The 18,669-nt window shown below is 47.8% G+C and overlaps 7 protein-coding genes across 7 annotated transcripts; 3 read left to right on the plus strand and 4 right to left on the minus strand.

Moving 5' to 3' along the window:
• Positions 1-37: 37 nt before the first annotated feature.
• On the minus strand, positions 38-2,622 carry N7487_007755 (MKT1 family protein; the record flags this gene model as incomplete). Its single annotated transcript, XM_056875485.1, has 6 exons — positions 38-127; positions 191-383; positions 445-923; positions 978-1,907; positions 1,971-2,551; positions 2,616-2,622. The coding sequence occupies 6 exons, from the start codon at positions 2,620-2,622 to the stop codon at positions 38-40; spliced, it is 2,280 nt and encodes a 759-aa protein (XP_056727673.1).
• Positions 2,623-3,511: 889 nt separating this feature from the next.
• On the plus strand, positions 3,512-4,941 carry N7487_007756 (uncharacterized protein; the record flags this gene model as incomplete). The annotated part of the gene is made up of 6 exons (XM_056875486.1): positions 3,512-3,682; positions 3,741-3,800; positions 3,862-3,915; positions 3,987-4,003; positions 4,068-4,218; positions 4,312-4,941. 6 exons carry the CDS (start codon positions 3,512-3,514, stop codon positions 4,939-4,941), a joined length of 1,083 nt encoding a protein of 360 aa, XP_056727674.1.
• A 691-nt stretch (positions 4,942-5,632) lies between these two features.
• Positions 5,633-6,715, minus strand: samB (MYND-type zinc finger protein MUB1; the record flags this gene model as incomplete). The annotated part of the gene is made up of 1 exon (XM_056875487.1): positions 5,633-6,715. The coding sequence occupies one exon, from the start codon at positions 6,713-6,715 to the stop codon at positions 5,633-5,635; it is 1,083 nt and encodes a 360-aa protein (XP_056727675.1).
• A 71-nt stretch (positions 6,716-6,786) lies between these two features.
• Positions 6,787-7,470, minus strand: N7487_007758 (uncharacterized protein; the record flags this gene model as incomplete). Its single annotated transcript, XM_056875488.1, has 1 exon — positions 6,787-7,470. The coding sequence occupies one exon, from the start codon at positions 7,468-7,470 to the stop codon at positions 6,787-6,789; it is 684 nt and encodes a 227-aa protein (XP_056727676.1).
• A 5,279-nt stretch (positions 7,471-12,749) lies between these two features.
• Positions 12,750-14,128, plus strand: N7487_007759 (WD40 repeat domain-containing protein; the record flags this gene model as incomplete). Its single annotated transcript, XM_056875489.1, has 5 exons — positions 12,750-12,864; positions 12,992-13,704; positions 13,772-13,861; positions 13,925-14,044; positions 14,108-14,128. The coding sequence occupies 5 exons, from the start codon at positions 12,750-12,752 to the stop codon at positions 14,126-14,128; spliced, it is 1,059 nt and encodes a 352-aa protein (XP_056727677.1).
• A 2,163-nt stretch (positions 14,129-16,291) lies between these two features.
• Positions 16,292-17,281, plus strand: N7487_007760 (phosducin family protein; the record flags this gene model as incomplete). Its single annotated transcript, XM_056875490.1, has 3 exons — positions 16,292-16,903; positions 16,975-17,204; positions 17,266-17,281. 3 exons carry the CDS (start codon positions 16,292-16,294, stop codon positions 17,279-17,281), a joined length of 858 nt encoding a protein of 285 aa, XP_056727678.1.
• Positions 17,282-17,801: 520 nt separating this feature from the next.
• Positions 17,802-18,283, minus strand: N7487_007761 (uncharacterized protein; the record flags this gene model as incomplete). The annotated part of the gene is made up of 2 exons (XM_056875491.1): positions 18,222-18,283; positions 17,802-18,146 (listed from the first exon to the last, which is right to left on the minus strand). The coding sequence occupies exons 1-2, from the start codon at positions 18,246-18,248 to the stop codon at positions 17,802-17,804; spliced, it is 372 nt and encodes a 123-aa protein (XP_056727679.1). The 5' UTR covers positions 18,249-18,283.
• Between the last annotated feature and the right edge of the window lie 386 nt (positions 18,284-18,669).

Below are 18,669 nucleotides of genomic sequence, written 5' to 3' on the forward strand. Positions count from 1 at the left end.
GGTGGTTGATTTGTTTCGTTGGCAAAGTTTGCCCATCTCATCGTCTCTCTGCCAGCCATTTGTTTGCGTCTTCCCAGAACTTTGCTTCCTTGAACTCCTTGCCCGTACTCTGTGTGCCTGCGTAAACCTATCTTGATAATCAGCTTTTGGTCATAGTCATGGTCAAGATTCGAAATCAGGCAATACGAACCGCATCCCACAGCTTGAATGCCAAATCCAAGTTTCCAATAAAGCTCTCGCTGTGTTGGAACCATTCCTTACCCTTCGCCTTCACATCCGATCGAGCCTCAGGCGAGGTCGGATTTGCCTGTAGGGGTAGGTCGTCGAGGTAGGTCCGAACCGCAATTCCAAGTCCACAGTCGTTATCATCAATAAAGGGAAGCCTAGAATAATAGGTTAGAACAACAATCCAGATACAGCATAAGCAGTCTAGAAGGAACATACTTGATAGCCATCTCAGTCCAGTCATTGCGGTCCCGATCAGCGTCACCACTGAGCAGCAGACCAGCCAGTACAACCTCAATCAGATTCCTCAGGGCAGAGCGCACTTCGGAAATCAAAGAGCGGTAGCAAAGAAGTTGCCGACTGAGAGGTCCAGAATATCCAATGCTCTTGTGCTGAAGCTTGGCAACGCATGCAACACGCGAAACCAGCATATTGAAGGTCTTGTCATCTTCGGACCCTCTCATGGGACCGCCAGATACATGTGAAAACCAGCTCTTGGTGTTGAGGAGGCCCAAACGAATCATCTCAATGGCAATGAATATAGATTCCTCGAGGTTGTCCACAGGATCGATAGCTGATAAGGCCTGGACTAAACACTGGCCCCAAGGAGTGAGTGTGTGCTTGTCGTCGACGTATCCACGGAGTTGCAGGAAGCGCCACGTAACATTAGATAAGATATCCTCTTGCGATGAAAGGACCTTCGGAAGCTGTTAGTTATCGAAAGCAACATCAAATCTATTAGCAAAACTTACAGGTGTTTCTTTATTAGCAAATGACTTGGACACAAAGTCGGAGTCGGTTAAGCTCTGGACGGCAAACTTAAAGGATCCACGCGGCGCCTGGAGCTTCTTGATACTTTCAGGGAATTGTTCTCCGTGGATCTTCCAGGGGTGGATGGTGTCCTTGACTGATGGGATACCCTTAAGGCTGATTGACCGCTCCGAGTTCTCATCGAACCACGGACGGATCCGAATGGCTTTCGTTTGGTAGAATCGATGAAGCGAGTTTGCTAGAAGGCAAATAGACTGAGTGCGGACAGGTGTCAAAATTTCACCCACGAGCTGGCGGTAAATCTCGGTGTCCTCGGTGCCCAGCGGTAGCGAGATGCGAACTTCGCCAGTTGTGAGGAAGTTAGGTACATCGGCTCCAATGATACCTTTAGAAAGATAAAAGTACAGCTCCTCCGGGAGGCGCTGCCCAATAAGCTCATGCATATCCGACGAGGTATTCTCTGGATCCATAGGACCGACTCGACCTTCCACGTCAATGTAGACATGGTGCTTCACAATCATATACGCTCGCTTATACAGATCCGCGTATTGAAGCTCCTGCATACGGCGATCCTCTTCAAATTGGGCGCAAAGTGTCAATGCACTGCGTCCGGCTGCGTTGAACATCGGCAACGCATCACGAATGGTGGGGCTTTTGCCGGGGTAAGCAGGGTTCTCGAAAAGTGGGAAGGAACGAAGGAAGGGGGATCCTAGTAGTAAGCAGAAGTCCAGGAATTGTTCATTGGAAAGCCGACCCAGCTCCTCCTGGCAAGTTTGCTTCGTGATCCAGAAGAATTGCGCGGGCTCGGTGTCGATACGGGTGACCAGCTTGTCAAGGTCAAACAAGAGGGCTTCTGAGGGTGCAAAAACAGCGTCGACCACAGGGTTGCTACCACGGGCGAGGTAGGAGAGCTGTTCGGAGAAGTTGGTTAGCACTGGACAATCCAACCATGTCGCATGGGGGAAGGTACTCACCTGAGCTGCGGCGCTGTATGGCGCTACGATGAATTCCACTCCGTTCTGGGCCAAAATTCGTTGCAGGAACTTGAATAGGGTCTCCGGGGGCGGGGTGCCTGAGGGTTTGGTTGTGTCAGCGGGTAATTGGAAGCTTCGCTGAGCGAAATAGTAACGATAAGGGCTCGACGGGTCCGTGACTGGGGAGAGTTCATAATAAAGATAGTGGGATATCATACCAGCACTGCTGAAGGCATCAACCACCTGGTCTGCTTGTTGCTGGTCGTAAAGTTCCCAAGCTTGTTCGAATGAACGCGACGCTGCGGGCTGGGTGCGGTGCTCTTTCTTGCCGAAATCCAATCCATTGAAGACGAAGATGGTAGCGACTCCTAGGTTCTTGAAAGTCTGCAATTCCTTCTCGATGTTAGTCCTCAGGGCGAACGGGAATCCGCCTAGTGCGCCTAGCAGCGCTTCCCGGGTTGACTGGTTCACGAGGTGTTGGTTGATGTAGTGGGACGCATCGATGCCGACAACGGCGCCCTTCAACGCGGAGAGGGGCAGGGACTGGGTGCGGCCGATGACCCATTCATCGAGAGGACGGACTAGTCATGGAAATAGAAGGTTAGCTGATGCGATTGCGGATTGTGGAGCTGTGGCATTGCGTACTCGGCATGGTTCTGGAGCTGTCTGTCACGGGCTGAAAGCACGGCAACGCCGGGCATCAAAGCCCGAAGGTGGGGAACGAGAGGTTAAATCTAAGATAAGAGCAGATCGAAAGCTCCGTTAGGAATATGATGAATCGGAGCTGGAATTGTTTGGGTTTTCGGAATGGGGGAGAGGGAGATCACGAGGGGGGGAAGGCGGAGTTGGAGTTGGCCCTTCTGTTTTTTTGCCTTTAATGCATATCACATCAGTTTGTTCGCTTGTTTCAACCACTTCTGTTTGGGAATTAGGGAGTTTTTGTATTTTGTTTGATCTGTATTTGAATTTGGTTATTCTATGCTCAGCTCTACTTGAACTCAGGTACCTGTTTATCTGTGTTCTATAGAAGAATGTACAACTTATAATGAAGTCATCTCCAATATGTGTTTAAATAGAAACAAAACAGTCCCACAAATCCACAAATCCACAATGTATTATGGAGTCTATAGTAAATGTTCCGAACAATTATAGCTATGCCTACATGTAGGTTTGTACCTATGTGGTTATCTTCTTACTAAATATCTAAATCAAAACTCACCCGAAGCTCACCCGAGCAGATGTATAAGTGGGGGAAATGACAGTCCAAAGGTCCATTCAAGTCGGATATCGCCTGAGTCCGGAACTAACCCCAAAAGCACTGGGGCCGGCTATTAAATGACTAATTAGATTGGTTGGACCCTATTTGATTATCGCGATATTGATATCCATGGATGGATACGCGTATTAGGATACACGATAGGCCCAATCACATGGGCACTAACAGTAGTTTCAACCCCATCCTCAACTATATATTCACTCCAATCTTTAACTCCTAACTTCCGAAAATCCCATTCCTACATATTACATACCTACTCTCCAAAATGGCAGATACCACAGTCCCAATTGAGCTTCCTGTCATTGACATCTCTAATCCGCATGACCCCGCCGTTGGGAAGGCCATGCTGGATGCCGCTGCAAAGTATGGCTTCCTATATGTCAACAGCAAAGGCACCGACTTCACCGTGGAGGATGTGGACCGTGGGTTCGGATTGGTAAGACATACACTTCAACTAATACCCATATATGTACAGCATCTAACCATCCCTATAGTCAAAGAAGTTCTTTTCGTCTCCCGCAGAGGAGAAAGAGATATGCCGGATCCAGCCTAATGTTCGTACAAGACTTGGAAGGAGACGAACAAACACATTTGATCTAACGCCAACATCTATAGAACCATGGCTGGTCCGGAATGCATACAGAAACCCTCGACCCCGAGCATCAGCGGGTAAGTAATGGCTCTGACTCACCAATTCCCTGGCATGGAGTACGAAGACTAACACCGGATATGGTAAATAGACTGGAGACTTCAAAGAGTATGAAATATCCATATCTACAAGCCTTGAAGTGCTTACAACCATGAACTAACCACCCAACCAGAGCCATGAACTTCGGCGACTTCAAAGACGGCAAAGCCCAACAGCCTCTGCCACCGTCACTAACCCCCCACGAAGCAGAGATCAATGGCTTTGCCGAGATCTGCAACAAAACCTGCACCCGAATCCTGACTCTACTAGCTCTAGGTCTAGAGGTATGTAACTCATTCATATATATACACCTGTCACAACCGCCACCAGTGGCATGGTCACAAAAATATACAATGTATACTAACCACCCAATCCAGATCCAAGAAGACTTCTTCACAACCCGCCACGACCCAAGCACAGGTCCGACAGGAAGTATCCTACGGTACCTGTGGTACCCATCAATCTTCTCAGCGGAAACCGCATCCTACAAGCACGACAAGGACGTGCGAGCCGGTGCGCACTCCGACTACGGCAGCATCACACTTCTCTTCCAGCGGCCCGGCCAGCCAGGTCTAGAGATCCTAACTCCGGAAGGCAGCTGGGCGCCCGTTCCCATCGTGCCCGGCACCGCGGCCGAGGCCGAGGGATATCCGTTCCCGCCGATCTTGGTGAATATCGGCGATTTGCTGAGTTACTGGACGGATGGACTGCTGAAGTCGACGGTGCACCGTGTTGTTTTCCCGCTTGCTGAGCAGCGGAGCCCGAATCCGCAAGATCGGTATACGCTGGTTTATTTCTGTCACCCTGTTGATGAGACGGAGTTGGTTCCTGTTCCTAGTGCAATTGTTGCTGCGCATCGTGAGCGGACTGGGGGTGTTTCTGCTGATGGGAAGGTTGGGTTTGGGGGTGGGGCAGGCCATTTAGTGCCTGGGAAGAGACCTTTGACGGCGCATGAACATCTTATGTCAAGATTGGAGGCTACATATGGGTTTACTAAAGAGAAGTGAGGGTGGGGATAGGATCAGAGAACTTCAATATTTGGCGCCCTGCTAAGCCTGGATTACCAACCACATGTAGCTTACGGATCATTGAGTAGATGTAAACAGAGTCATTCGTGAGACTGGGAATAAATTGTAAAACGCCGGTGCCGTTGTGGCATAGTGCAAACACAGGAAAAACAGGTCCCCCGGACATAAATCAGAATCATAGATGGGATGTGCACCAGAATGAAATGCTCCAGATGACCATAACACGGCCCAAGTTGTCGGCAATGGTGCCCATCTACTGACATAGGAAACTCGTGACAGCGCAATTAGTTATGAGAGAAAACATAATGGCCCAAAAAAATAAACAAAAGGCAAAAGGGAGTATTGCCCCTGATGAGGTGGTTGGAATCAGATATACAGTCATGATAAATGGTCAAATGTGGATATGAGCAATGAAAAAAGGGCTTGCAAATGACGACCCCACGTCAATGAACCAAGATGAAGACAAGCTGTGCGAGAAAGGGAATATGAAAAGGCTAGACATGTAAAAGGTATCTTCGGGTCGAAATGGAAACGCCGCCAGATTCTGAAATGCCATGCATGAGAGAAACCTTGGAACAGAATGGAATGGAGACGCAAGACGGATATGATGCTATGCGAGTCGGTATGCATGGAAATCAAAATGAAACCCCTATGGGGTCATCGGGTCGTATCAAGGGGTCGTATGGCACCAGTGCCGGTGGTATACCCAGGCGGATTTCTGGCAATCTTTGCTGCAGTATTTGGTGCGACGGCAACGCCGACATTTGGCGAACTGACGCTGGAACTCTTCCCACTTGCCACACTTGTAATAGGCGCATTGGCGGATGCCACCTCTCGCCTCATCCTTACGGCAGAGATTTCTCATGACCACGCATGCCCAGTATTGCATGTCCTTGGTGTGATGTCGAACAGTAAACTTCTCCACCAGGGGGAAGATGTTGAAATCGTCGGGAATCAAGTACTCGTCTTCCTCCTCACAAGTATCAATTGGTGAAGAGGGTTCGGCGTTCTCATCCAAAAGATGGAGTTCACGATCAATGTTCAACTTGGGGACAAGGTGGGATGATTGGAAATATGATCGGAGGTAGCAGTATTTAGAGACATATGCTAGCAGCTGGAGGGACATCAAGACATCCTCGTCACGAGGCATGGTTGTCAAAACTCCCTGGGCTGCAGGACGGTCACGAAGGTACATGGCGTAGGGGCTAGCAGGGAGAGTAGGAGAATTAGGATTGTTGGTGGCTTGGGTAGGAGAAAGACCGAGTCCGCCGTTGGCCTGTGTGTTGCCGTTATTAATGATGCTGCCGTCGACAGTCGAACGATGAGTGATGTTGAAAGTCTCCACCTCCGGGCCGTCTTCCTCAGAGGGATCATTGACGGTCAGATCATGGGTGTTAGAGACACCTTCTAGCATCGTTGTTTCCCGCTCGTTGACACCGTCAAGTTCCATCCGGTTAGGGAGTCCAACAATGGTTTCAGCGGGCTGTCCCATGGCGCTATCATCTCCCATGGTCGAATCTTCGCCGTTGGCATCATCCGATTCACCGGACGCCGACTGCTGCTGGCGGATCAAGGGACGTTGACGGGCGGCAATAGTTTGGGGAAGGGTGCGAGGTTGTGAGTGGAGGGGGCCACTTGGGGTGGTCGGAGAGTCGGGCTGCGAGACGATCCCAGTCTGCAGACCGGGGAGCATGCTAGGAAGACGCTCGGCGTCACGCACGGGACGTAATCCAAATCCGTCGGTGGTGTCCATTGAGGGAACTGCTGTAGCAAGAGGTTGCATTGACCGCAGCCGATTGCTAGCACGTGGGAACCGCCCATCGTTCAACCGGTGGTTATGGGCTTCTTGGCCAAATGTACTACGCTCCGGGGGGATGTCATAGGCGCACGAGGAGGAGATGTGATATCCATGGCATCGGAGTCGGCCGGTTGGCTGTCTTGGTAGAACGGCTGGGGAATTTCGATACTCGGCGGAGGGGCTTGTCGACGCGGTTGGTGCAATTCGACCTGTGGGTGTGACTCGGTCTGGGTATCTGCATCCATAGGGATATCTCGGTTGCCGCTGGGCTTTGACTGCCTAGAAGACGCCTGCTTCTCGGATTCGAGATCGTTGCGCGACCGCACCTTATCTACCACTTTAATGTAGTTGTTCAGAAAGGTGGCAATGACAGGGACCATGTCTGCTTCCACCACTCTTGTCCTCACACTCTCAGAGCCCCGAACACCGATATTGACAACACATTGGAAGGCGAGGCTCCATTTCCACATTTCTAATAAATCATTGCTCCGACCTTCTTTGAGGATGCATATCAGTCGCTCGATGCCGCCATCGACGGTGAGGATATCTCGAATCCGAGCGGACGAGGTTGTGAGGTATGCAAGATGGTTGAGAGAGTTTATGAGCGGCAAAGTCGATGTGCAATCAAGGGCACGACGGTCATAGAGGGTGGTGGTGATGTTGACCGAGGCCTTATTCACATTGGGAATACTAAAATTGACTTCCCGCATGACGAATGAATGACAACGGGAATGTGATGAAAAAGCGAGAGGTCAAATGTAGTATCGATCGATGCAAGATACCATCCAGGAATGGATCAAATGCAAAAAAGATGAGGACCTTGACGATGTTGTATAATTCAGCGCAGATAGGAGGATGCCCACTGCGGATCAGGAACTCGCGCTGAGAGGATCAATCCAAAGACATCAGGTGAATGAAGAGGTGATGGGAGTTTTTGGGATGTCGGAGAGATGAAATACCCAATGACCAGAAGGGGGCGAAAGGGTAACCAAGAGTCAGACTCAGACTCAGACTCAGACTCAAAGACTCAGAGGTTGAGACTTTTTTTTAAGGAAAGGAGAAATGAAAGAGAGACCAAATGCAATATGCAAGACGATAGATGCGTCTATGGCAGTATTCGATAGATATGATGATTGTCGATGGAGGGGGGAGGAGAAGAGGAAGGCTTTTGCGAAGGCAAAAGCGGAGAGGGCGTCAGGTGCCTCCTTAATATTACCAAATATGGGTTGTACCCGACAAGTATTTTGGCGCCACCTTGGGGGTTGGTACCCTTTCTTCTCCCTTTTTTACCCTTATATTGTTTTTACTAATTTATCGGGATTTTTGTATAATTATATTCTTTTTTTTCCCTCTTATTTTATCGTATTTTCCCTATTTTGCAAATATCTTCATCTTCATCTGTCCTCGACCCCCTCTTGTCACATTGGGTACCGACCTCGGAGTTGCCACTTGATAAAGATCAAAATCTGCTTCGCATACCATTACATCCTTGCCACAGGATCGGTTGATTTCTGTCAGGCCAGACTATGCACAACATATATTATATGTATGCCTCGAGAGACGATCGTTGCCAATTCCTCTAGATTATGCCGCTTGATATTACAGACGGCACCACAAGCGGAGGCTGTAGATCTTGAGCAGTGACCATTGCAACCCACCAATGATCCCGATGAGCTATTTGAATAGCTTCGGTCTTTTGTCCTAACTCGAAGAAGTTCAGACCGAATTCCCCACAGATGAAGCAGGCCGGTTATAGTTGGTTGCTATCCCTAGAATTCTCATCACAAGTGTGATTCGACACCAGAAATGAGTTGTGTTACAAACTAAATTTCATCAACGTCTACAGCCCAAAAAGACTAGATGGCCGAGTCTTAAAATCAAAGAGAGAATCTAAATTTATATTGTATGTTGAAGCTACTCATTGCACATCTTCAAAGTATGATATACGTTCCGTCACTATTGATCCTACAACATATATAAATGAACCATTTTGAATAGTCTAAATAGGTTTCGTGGAAACGGCCCGTGAAACAGAATCTTCAAAATATTCCGTTTGGCCTGGACCTTCTAACCCCTGTTGCCTGCACCCTATAATGTGTAATATTGCGAGTGGACCTTTTTGATACTCCCTGACGTCGTTTCATCAGCCCTCAACAGGGTAGTTTATTTTGAGAATGTGTTTAAACTTAGCAACAGACAATTGTCAGCAACTTGGCGAGGACCAATCGAATATCCCCGCACAAGTGATAGCATTGGCCTTAAGTGCCTCTATCACATCTTGACAGGGTTTACACGCGCTTGCGACTGTGCGCACGGACGAACTAAGATTAGAACACCTGCGAACTGCCGGAAATCCATATCCCATATCCACCTGTTTGGACCTCGAACCTTCTGGGGTTTCAAGTTTGTTCGTTTCATCCCAGGAGTGCCTGAGGAAAACTAGCAACCAATAGTGGCTATATCCATTAGTTAGGGTAGGAATAACATTGTAGATATCTGCCTCAAGCCCAGCCCCCATCAACTAGCTCGGCTCTAAAGGTCCTTGGCATTTAGTGCTGAGCCACATTAACAGATTTCAGGATAATAAATCCATTGAACAGGTAGTCAGTCTACCATCAGCAAGGGGTCTTGGAAGGTTAGATTTACAAAAGTGCTTGTATGCACTATGGGAGGTCTTCTATGGAGTAATACTAGCGAGACCCACTTGTGTCTTATGCATACTCCGTACATTCATCTTCGTTCTGATTGTTTTTTTTATAGAAAGGAGACAGCTCGATTCATCGTATAAACTCCCTTTCCTACAAACAAGCCGGACTTTATTGCCGAAGTACAGCAACAAGGATAGAGGCAGGTCTGTTGTAGGGTAGCAGCTCAAAGATATGTTTACAAAAATACTAATTATACATAACTATGCGGCCTTGTCACGTCTTTTGGGATGTCTTCTTAAGTGGATACAAAGGTGGTAAGATGCATAAACCGTGTAAGCCTTTAATGCATGGAAGGCATTCACTCTACGGCATTGCAAGATGTCCTCATGCAAAATAATCATAGGAATTTCCCGATCTCAACAAGTGGGCTGCATTAGGCTTTCAATTTCCCCCTTGGATACAATGCACAGTCCGGAATCCTTTGTGACATGTCTTCCAACACCCGTTGATATGCAAATTCTTTATTTCATAGTTGGCGAGTACAACTACCTTTCAGACATTTTTTTTTATCAGACCGTCGGTACGCTCCTGTGTAAGGAGTTAAAACTGCGAGTTGGACCTATACCCATAGTCTCATACCGATACCGACAACGTGCCCTTTGAAACTTATATACACTCGTCATACATCGACTTCCGATCGCCTGTCATTTGAGTAACCAGAGATACGCCATTTACTCAGGAGTAGATCTAAGGTGATGCACAATGCACATGATATCGACATGCATCATCCACTCCTTAAGAAACAAGAGAAGGTCGGAGCCTGGTAGCTATGTGTGTGCTCAGGCCAGAAGCTGGTCCTCATCAGCAGAGCCCCATGGTTGGCTCGGAACCGTTTCTGAGATAATCACCATCATGTCATTCTCGAATCGGAATATTCAGTGCAGGGATTCGGTTGTATCGTGTGATATGACACAAACTATAACTGGTTCTGCTTGAGTTGGGCTGAAGCTCATCCCTGAAGCTGAGGGCGTGGGAACTGTGACACACATATTGACGGTCTCTCGTACTCGAATTCATTTGCTTTCTTGCCGGTGGGTGCTTGTTTATAATGAGTCAGAATATAACTGCTGAGATATCAACGCCGTACGTGGAGATATATTCTAGACTCTAACTCTAATACACGTCATGACTCAAATAATCTATTAGACTTTGATCATCTCGATCATCTCGGCGTTGGCATGTGCCTTGCAGTCCCGAGCTGAGACGAGGTCACCCCTCTAGTCGATTATTTGGATCCTAACTGTACGTATATATTGACCCATGCTGGGCCGACAGGTAATCATGGGTTTAAGACCAATGGATTCTTACCAAGAGAGGAGATTCGGGATCCCACTATACTGGCTCAATTGCCCATTCGTGCTTTAATATATATATTTATGTTGTAATTACGGAGTAATCTCATTGCAAATCTCCGATGAGCATTGCATGACAGACGCCATATTGAAGATCCTGAGTGGAGGTCTTGGCAGGACCTGTGATGTATGCCTGGAGAGTGTAGAGCACTTGGACATTTATTGACAAGGGCATCTTGTCCCTATAGATCGATGTATACGACGTAGATGACTAAGTTATATCCAAATCCATGCAGAGAAAATTACTCCGTCGAGCCGATTTTATGAAATTGACTTTGTAGTATCGCAAATAGTGATCGACGAGGCCAAGAGTAAGCCAAAAGATTCTCCTGGGCCGGAGTTAAAAGAAAAGGGGCCCAGACAGGTGGGCAGATGTCGGATTGTTTTGGAGGCGAAAAAAAAAACCCTGCTCTCCAATTATTTCATTTAGATGAAATCTGCTTACCAATGTGGTGGAAACGGTTGGACCCGCCAGAACGGGCATTGAAGCCGAATGGCACGCTCTAGGGTAGGGCTAATGCTGTGTATACTTCGCTAGTTGACGCCAATAGACGCCATTTGTATATATCTCTAGAATTATATCCAATAAAGAGTGATTTGGATCACTGGGATAGCCAATAGATCCGGAGGTACGGAGTATTGCAGACCAAGACAATGGGTCAGCCACAGGGCCGTGCGCCTGAACGAACGCACCAGGTGTGAAGCTTGGACCTGTAGGTATATTATTTAAGCATGCATAGATTGGGAGTTTGGGATCGGAGGGAGATCAGGGGAATCGTACGGAGTAGATATATTAGTTTCAATGTAAGCATTTAGACTCATGTATGGAATATAGTGTATTTCCCTTCATATAGAGAGTTTAATAGAGTAATAAACTGACATTATACCTAGAATGGACATGCAGGGTAGTCCAATCTCCGTTAGCTCCCTAAAAATCACCTGTGTAAGCGGAAAGGGGGACGCAAGGGAGTCGATTTAGCTCGTGAAGAATGTATGGCGTACTGCACTAGATATGTCAAGAGTCATCATACAAGTGGTTTTCAAGAGCCGCCGGCGGGTAAATCTCAACACTTCAAATCAAGATAAATTGCCGCTATATAACTGATTGGATTTACTGTGTCTTCAGTCTTGGGGCTAGTGGTCCTAGCACTTAGCCGATCCTCAACGCCACAATTCCTCATCTCCTGAGATGAGGGTTCAGGAGGTAATTTTTTTAAAAAACTTGGATCTAAGTACTTATGTACTTATGGAGTATTCTATATCTAGTTAAGTATGCGCATGTACGTCAGCTTTGGCTCGAATATCAATAAAAGAAAAGAAACCGGCATCAGGTACCGGGAGAGAGCGATATATACGTGTATTGAGGGTGTATTGTAGCCAACTAGAAGATACAGCAAGTCAACTCCACTTATGGGGATTTGGGGAAACAAAGAACTTGGAGGATTGAAAATCATTTGAAGATGGACTACGGAGTATACAAAATACATACAACATACATATGCATAATAAATGTATGGAGCACTATAATGATTTTATTGGCAACATTTTTTTTAAAAAAAAACAAGAAGGTACTTCTGGCCTCATATAAATTGATAGCAAGTCGAGGTACCCTTCTTATTTCAAGGTCATTACCACTAGTAATACACTGACCTCCCTCTCCCTCCTCGGTCTTCACCCCCTGTTCCTCTCCCTCTCCCTCTCTCTCTTGGTCTGTTCTTTTTTGTTCCCGTTGGCTCTTTCCCCCCCTCCCTTTTTCTCTTCTTTACTTTTGGTTATCTCATATTATGATCCAAGCCTAAGGCGCTTTAACTTCCGCCTTTCGATTCTCTTTCTGTTTCACTCCACGCCCATTCAGCCCCCTCTCTACCCTTCCCCTCAACCAATCTTTCCGATCAAAATTGTTTTTCTCCGGGGCACCGTTTCGACAAAATGGCCGATATGAGCGGCGAACAGATGCAGGCCAAGATCACTGCGGCCAGGCGCGAAGCCGAGGGGTTGAAGGACAAGATCAAGCGCAGAAAGGATGAGCTGGCCGATACCTCCCGTGCGACTCCCCATCACCCATTGTTATGTTTTGAGGGTTTCCTCTTTTTTATTCTCCCAGCATGTTGTCAGCTGCATTGTTCTGGGAGATTTGAATTACCCTGCTGACTTTTTCTCTTCCCGTCTAGTCCGTCAAGTCGCGCAGAACCAGACTGATGCCCTACCACGAATTGGAATGAAGCCCCGACGTACACTGAAAGGTCACCTCGCCAAGATTTATGCCATGCACTGGTCCACCGACCGGCGCCATCTCGTTTCGGCTTCACAGGACGGAAAGCTCATCATCTGGGATGCCTACACCACAAATAAGGTCCATGCGATTCCCTTGCGCTCATCTTGGGTCATGACCTGTGCCTACGCTCCTAGCGGAAACTACGTTGCTTGCGGTGGTCTCGACAATATTTGTTCGATTTATAACCTCTCATCGCGCGAAGGCCCAACTCGTGTTGCGCGCGAGCTCTCCGGACACTCGGGATATCTCTCCTGCTGTCGCTTCATCAACGACCGCCGTATCATTACCTCCTCCGGCGACATGACCTGTATGCTGTGGGATATCGAGTCTGGAACCAAGGTTACCGAATTCGCCGACCACCTGGGTGATGTGATGTCGATCAGCATCAACCCGACCAACCAGAACATCTTTGTCTCCGGTGCATGCGACGCTTTCGCCAAGCTGTGGGATATCCGCACTGGCAAGTCCGTCCAGACATTCGCCGGTCACGAGTCCGACATCAACGCCGTTCAGTTCTTCCCCGACGGTAACGCCTTCGGTACTGGTTCCGATGACACTTCCTGCCGTTTGTTCGACATCCGTGCCGACCGCGAGCTTAACACCTACCAGGTAATTATCTTTTACTCGAGACACCGATCTGATTAACGGAAACTGACATTTGAATTTCTTGCTCTAGAGCGACCAAGTTCTGTGCGGTATCACTTCCGTTGCATTCTCAGTCTCTGGCCGGTTATTGTTCGCAGGTTACGATGATTTCGAGTGCAAGGTACGCCGAACCTCTTTTTTTTTTCCTTCTGACAATGTGATTAAATGCTAATCTATCATTTAGGTATGGGATGTTCTGCGTGGCGACAAGGTTGGTTCGTTGAGCGGCCACGAGAACCGCGTGAGCTGCCTCGGTGTCAGCAATGATGGCATCAGCCTGTGCACTGGATCTTGGGATTCCCTTGTAAGATCCCCCCCTGAAATTCATTCAAATGCATCTACTAACCTCGGATCTTTTCTCGTACAGCTCAAGGTCTGGGCCTGGTAAACCAACAAAAACAAAACGCAAGATACCCCGTGTCGATCATTCTGCAATGCTCTTCTTCGAAATTTTTTAGGCTCGATGGTTCGAATCTCCGCCATTGTACGATAATAATCAATTACCGGGGAATCCCTTGGGTTCTCACGATAATACACTACCCGCGGCGCAGACATCCTCGTCGCATGCGATACGGAAGGTGATGGAGGTGGAGGTGAGCGCTTTGGGATACTGTCCCGGCGAACAAACGATAGCGATGACACAATACTTGTTTGGACATGACGAGAGCACGACTAGTTCCTGGGTTGTCGATGGATGTACAGTGACTGCCAGCGGAAGGAAATGCTGGAACAAGTCGATCCATCTGACAATTCCACCGTCGCCCTCTTTGGTCCCTCGATTTCCCCTTTGACTTCTCGATGACGCCCTTTCCCCCTTCTTTTTTTTTTTTTTTTTCTTTCTTGAATTTCTTTATCCCCCCTTCAGTTTACCATTTCGTTCTGGGTTTCCTCCGCATCGGTCTCGACATGTATTTTGTTGGCGAAGTCAAAAAGAAGGACCCTGGTTACCGCATTCTGGCCAGGATTTCTTTCGCCAATGTATACCTCTGCGTTGCCTTATTATTCTCTCCCATTTATTCTCTCTTCTCTCCTATCTCCCATTATTTGTGTCTCTAAAGAAAGAGTCTGTTGTACTTAACTGTCTTTGCGTTGGAATCTCTTGCTCTGGGGTTCTTTTGGTGTCGGATTTTGATAATGGTTCGAGCAGCTCCAATTTCCATTTGTGAACTTTTTTTCAAACTCGATCCAACTTGGTTTTCTGTACCCACTCAAGGTTCAAGGTGATAGTGTCGGGCGGCATGCTGTTTCTTGCCTGGCTTGGTTCTCTGCAACATGTGAGCGTGGCGAGTATCAGACACAGGGCATGCATAAACGGTCTTGAACCTCGGCCCAGCCGTAGAGTAGAACGTGCCATGCCTGCCGGGTCAACATCGAGCGGGTAGCCTCCGGCTAATTATTTGGGAGGATGGAGCAGGTAGTATACATATTTTTGACCCTCGGCTCCACATATATCGAAGAACAACACAGCTAGGAGGGGTGGCTAGGAGTATGCCACGCATGTCCACATTTCTGTCTGAATCAATCCAGCCTCATTCTCACCCAAGTGGACATCGATGCCTAACATGTAGCTCACCGAACCTGGGATGCCTTTGGAACGTCTGGAGTGAAACATGAAACAACGGAAGACCGACGGATAGGAGAATCGACCACTGATCCTGGAGAGTTACTCGATAATTGAGGGAAAACCTAGAGTCAGAGGGTACTTCGATACTCGAAATAAGAACGCAAACAGGATCAGCCCTGTGGTTATCCTTATAATAAGCATCCACGCGATCTACGGAGGCAAGTTTCGCCCTTGCATATCAAACTAAACTAGGAATACGACGATACTGCGCCTCGAAAAAGAAAAGAAAATAGAAACATCTAGACCTGGAATATTCGGTGGAGACAGAAAGATCTACATAGTCGAATGGGGCTACCTTAAAGTAGACACTTCGCCGTAGACACGTCACATAGTTTCGGGAGTTGTTCTGAATGCCATTACGGAGTAGTAGAGGTTCGTTTCAGAAAGGACAGGGATAAATACGATTGACCGATGGAAGCCTATTTAAGGCTATTGAAAGGCGCCAAGTATGCTAAGTATAGCCTCGTGCCTTTTTTGCTTTTTATTTATATGTGATATAGGATACCCCGTATGTGATATAGGTTTGATATAGGATTCATGATATAAGATATATGATATATGCACAACATATCCAGTATGCTACATGGAAGAATAAATTTATTTCCGAATAGACAAAACAAAGAACAATCCCAACAATTTGCATTGACCTTGACAATCCCTAGGGCTCGGATGTTCGAGTGTGGAGCCTGAAACACGAAAAAGGGGGGAGGATTCACCGTTTCATGACTTCCACGACCTTTCACGACGATCTCTTTCCAACCTCAGCCTCACCTCCGTTTCAACTTCAGGGGCAAATCTTCGAATATCTGTATATTCTCGATCCTTGATCCTAGTCAATCCCAAAACATACCAGTGTCCGACAGATCCCCCAACTTAAACCGCCCCCCCCTTTCACCTAAAACCCGCCCCATTGCCCTCTATTTCAATATGTCCGCCCAAGAAGAATTCAACCAGCTGGTGAACAGTAACCGTTCACGCTTCACCTCCCACCCCGAAGATCACGACCTCGACTCCGATCCCCACTTCTCCGACGACGAACCCTCCTCCCGCCTCCGCTCCCGCCAAACACTCGACTCCTCCGACGAAGACGACGACGCAGACATGGTCTCTTCCCGCACCGCAAACGCAAACTACCACATCCCCAACACCGTCTACGAAGCCAACACAGGTCCCAAGGGCGTCATCGCCGATGCCCAGGCTTTCGAACGCGCAAGAAAGAAGTCCTTCCGTCGCACTCTCCTTAGCGTCGCGGGGCTAGACTCCAACAGCCCCTCCTTCGGTTCAAAGTCCACTCGTGATGACGCACCCCTCACACCCGGCGACCAGTCCTCCGCTAGCGAGGACGACGACGAAGCCCGCTTCTTGCGCAAGTGGCGTCAGTCGCGCATGCATGAGCTGCAGGGCCGGAATAATCGTCGTCCCAGTCCTCGGGGGAGACAGTTTGGATCGGTTGAGACCGTTGATGCGGTGGGGTATCTTGATGCTATTGAGAAAGTGACGCCTGACACCGTTGTTGTTGTCTGTATCTATGACCACGAGGTATGTGTGAAATTGGTTCCTTGGCATGTAATTGCGGGGTTGGAGATTGCTAACTTGCTTGGTTTTTATAGTTTGATGATAGCGCTATCGTCGAAGAATGTCTTGTTACTATTGCTCGCCGACAACCAACTGTCCGCTTCGTTAAGATGCACCAAGATATCGCGGAGATGGACCACATCACGGCCCCTGCTCTGTTGGCATACCGTGGCGGCGATGTCTTTGCTACTATTGTCGATGTCTTGCGCAACATTCCTCGAGGCCGTAGCTGCAGTGCTGACAGTCTTGAGGACTTGTTGAAGCTGTGTGTATCCCCGAGCTCTTGTTCATTTCATACTGCACCGTATGCTAATTGACGATTATAGACACCGTGTGCTATGATACTTTCTTTGCTATTATGTTTTCAGCCGTCCACATTTACTGGCATAGCGGCAAGGCGTCTTGGTTGTTCCCTCGTGATCTCTGCATTATTTGATTTGACTTGTCTCTCCTTTTCCTTTTACTCTCTCAAAAACTCTCCTCCTACGTCTCTCTTTGTTCCCGATCTCTTTGATGGATGCATTACTGCATGGAAAACCAAGAACATATCTTGAAACGGCGTTGCTCACTAGAATGGGGTGGATGGATTTGGACTCAGTTGATTGATAGTCTGGTTACTATCTTGCCGTGTCCCATTGGACACGTTGTGATTCTCTTCTCTCCTTGTCTGATTATCTCCCTGCTATTTCCAACCCGGCTGGGACCGGGCTTGATGTTGATTTACTCGAGATATCCCATGCTGTTATTACTTTACTGCTATATCTTTCTCATTGGTAATCTCCTTCGACTGTAGTAAGCCTTGCATTTGCAAGAAACACCTAAGGTAGGGTTCTGCATGGTCACCTGCTATAACCAGAAACCCTCAAGTGTAAAAAAGGCAGGAGCAAACGGCCGTCCATTTTGGGAAGGTACCTGGGACGTGAACATATAAAAGGCCTCGCACCTCGTCTTTTCTTCTTCTTTTCCCCAACTCTCTTGACCACCATCTCACCGTAGCACCCACGAGACAGCGCAGGCGGAGGGTCCCGTAGCACATGGTGTGTGCACACTTATGGAGGGACATCAGCATTGCCCAGTTGCTGAAAGCCATACCATAGACTCGATGCCCACCAATATTGAATACCAGTTCTCGTGCGAGTCTTTTGATAAAGTCATGGCTGAGCATTTGGGCTCCATAGTCACTGGCGGATCCCACGGAATACACCCTCTACCTAGATATTCAATACATTCCAAGTTTTCGACGCGTAGCTTTAAGACTGATGTCTTACAGTAGAGTCCTTACTGGCCGGGGAAGCTCGAATGTAGACATCTGTAGTCCCACGGTCTCATATGCAAGGTCTCTGTCTGTACTGGGGATACATCTTGTTTGTAGACCGAGACAAGGCGATGAGAGACAACCCCCAAGTGCAACGAGTTTCGATATCGGTATAAGAACCATAGTATCTAGTGCAAAGCATCAATCAAACGGAACCCATTTACGAGGTTCCCCAAATCCCACTAGTCTTTAAGCAAGATATGAGTAAAAAGTATCAAATCCATCATATCCCTCCCCGAGAGCAAGAGAAAAGAATACGCATTTTAGAACCAGCGAAAGCACAAAAGAAATGAAAAAGAGCCATCCAATTTCCTTCGGTAGTCCGCTAACTCCCCGTGTCAAAGACAGAAAAAAACATGAGAAAGTAACTAGACGTATGGTCGTGGAGAGACCGAGGATACATAGCAGTAGAGAG

The sequence above is a fragment of the Penicillium crustosum genome, assembly GCF_028827405.1.
Source record: "Penicillium crustosum strain IBT 35664 chromosome Unknown utg000003l_segment0_segment0, whole genome shotgun sequence".
Classification (NCBI taxonomy): domain Eukaryota; kingdom Fungi; phylum Ascomycota; class Eurotiomycetes; order Eurotiales; family Aspergillaceae; genus Penicillium; species Penicillium crustosum.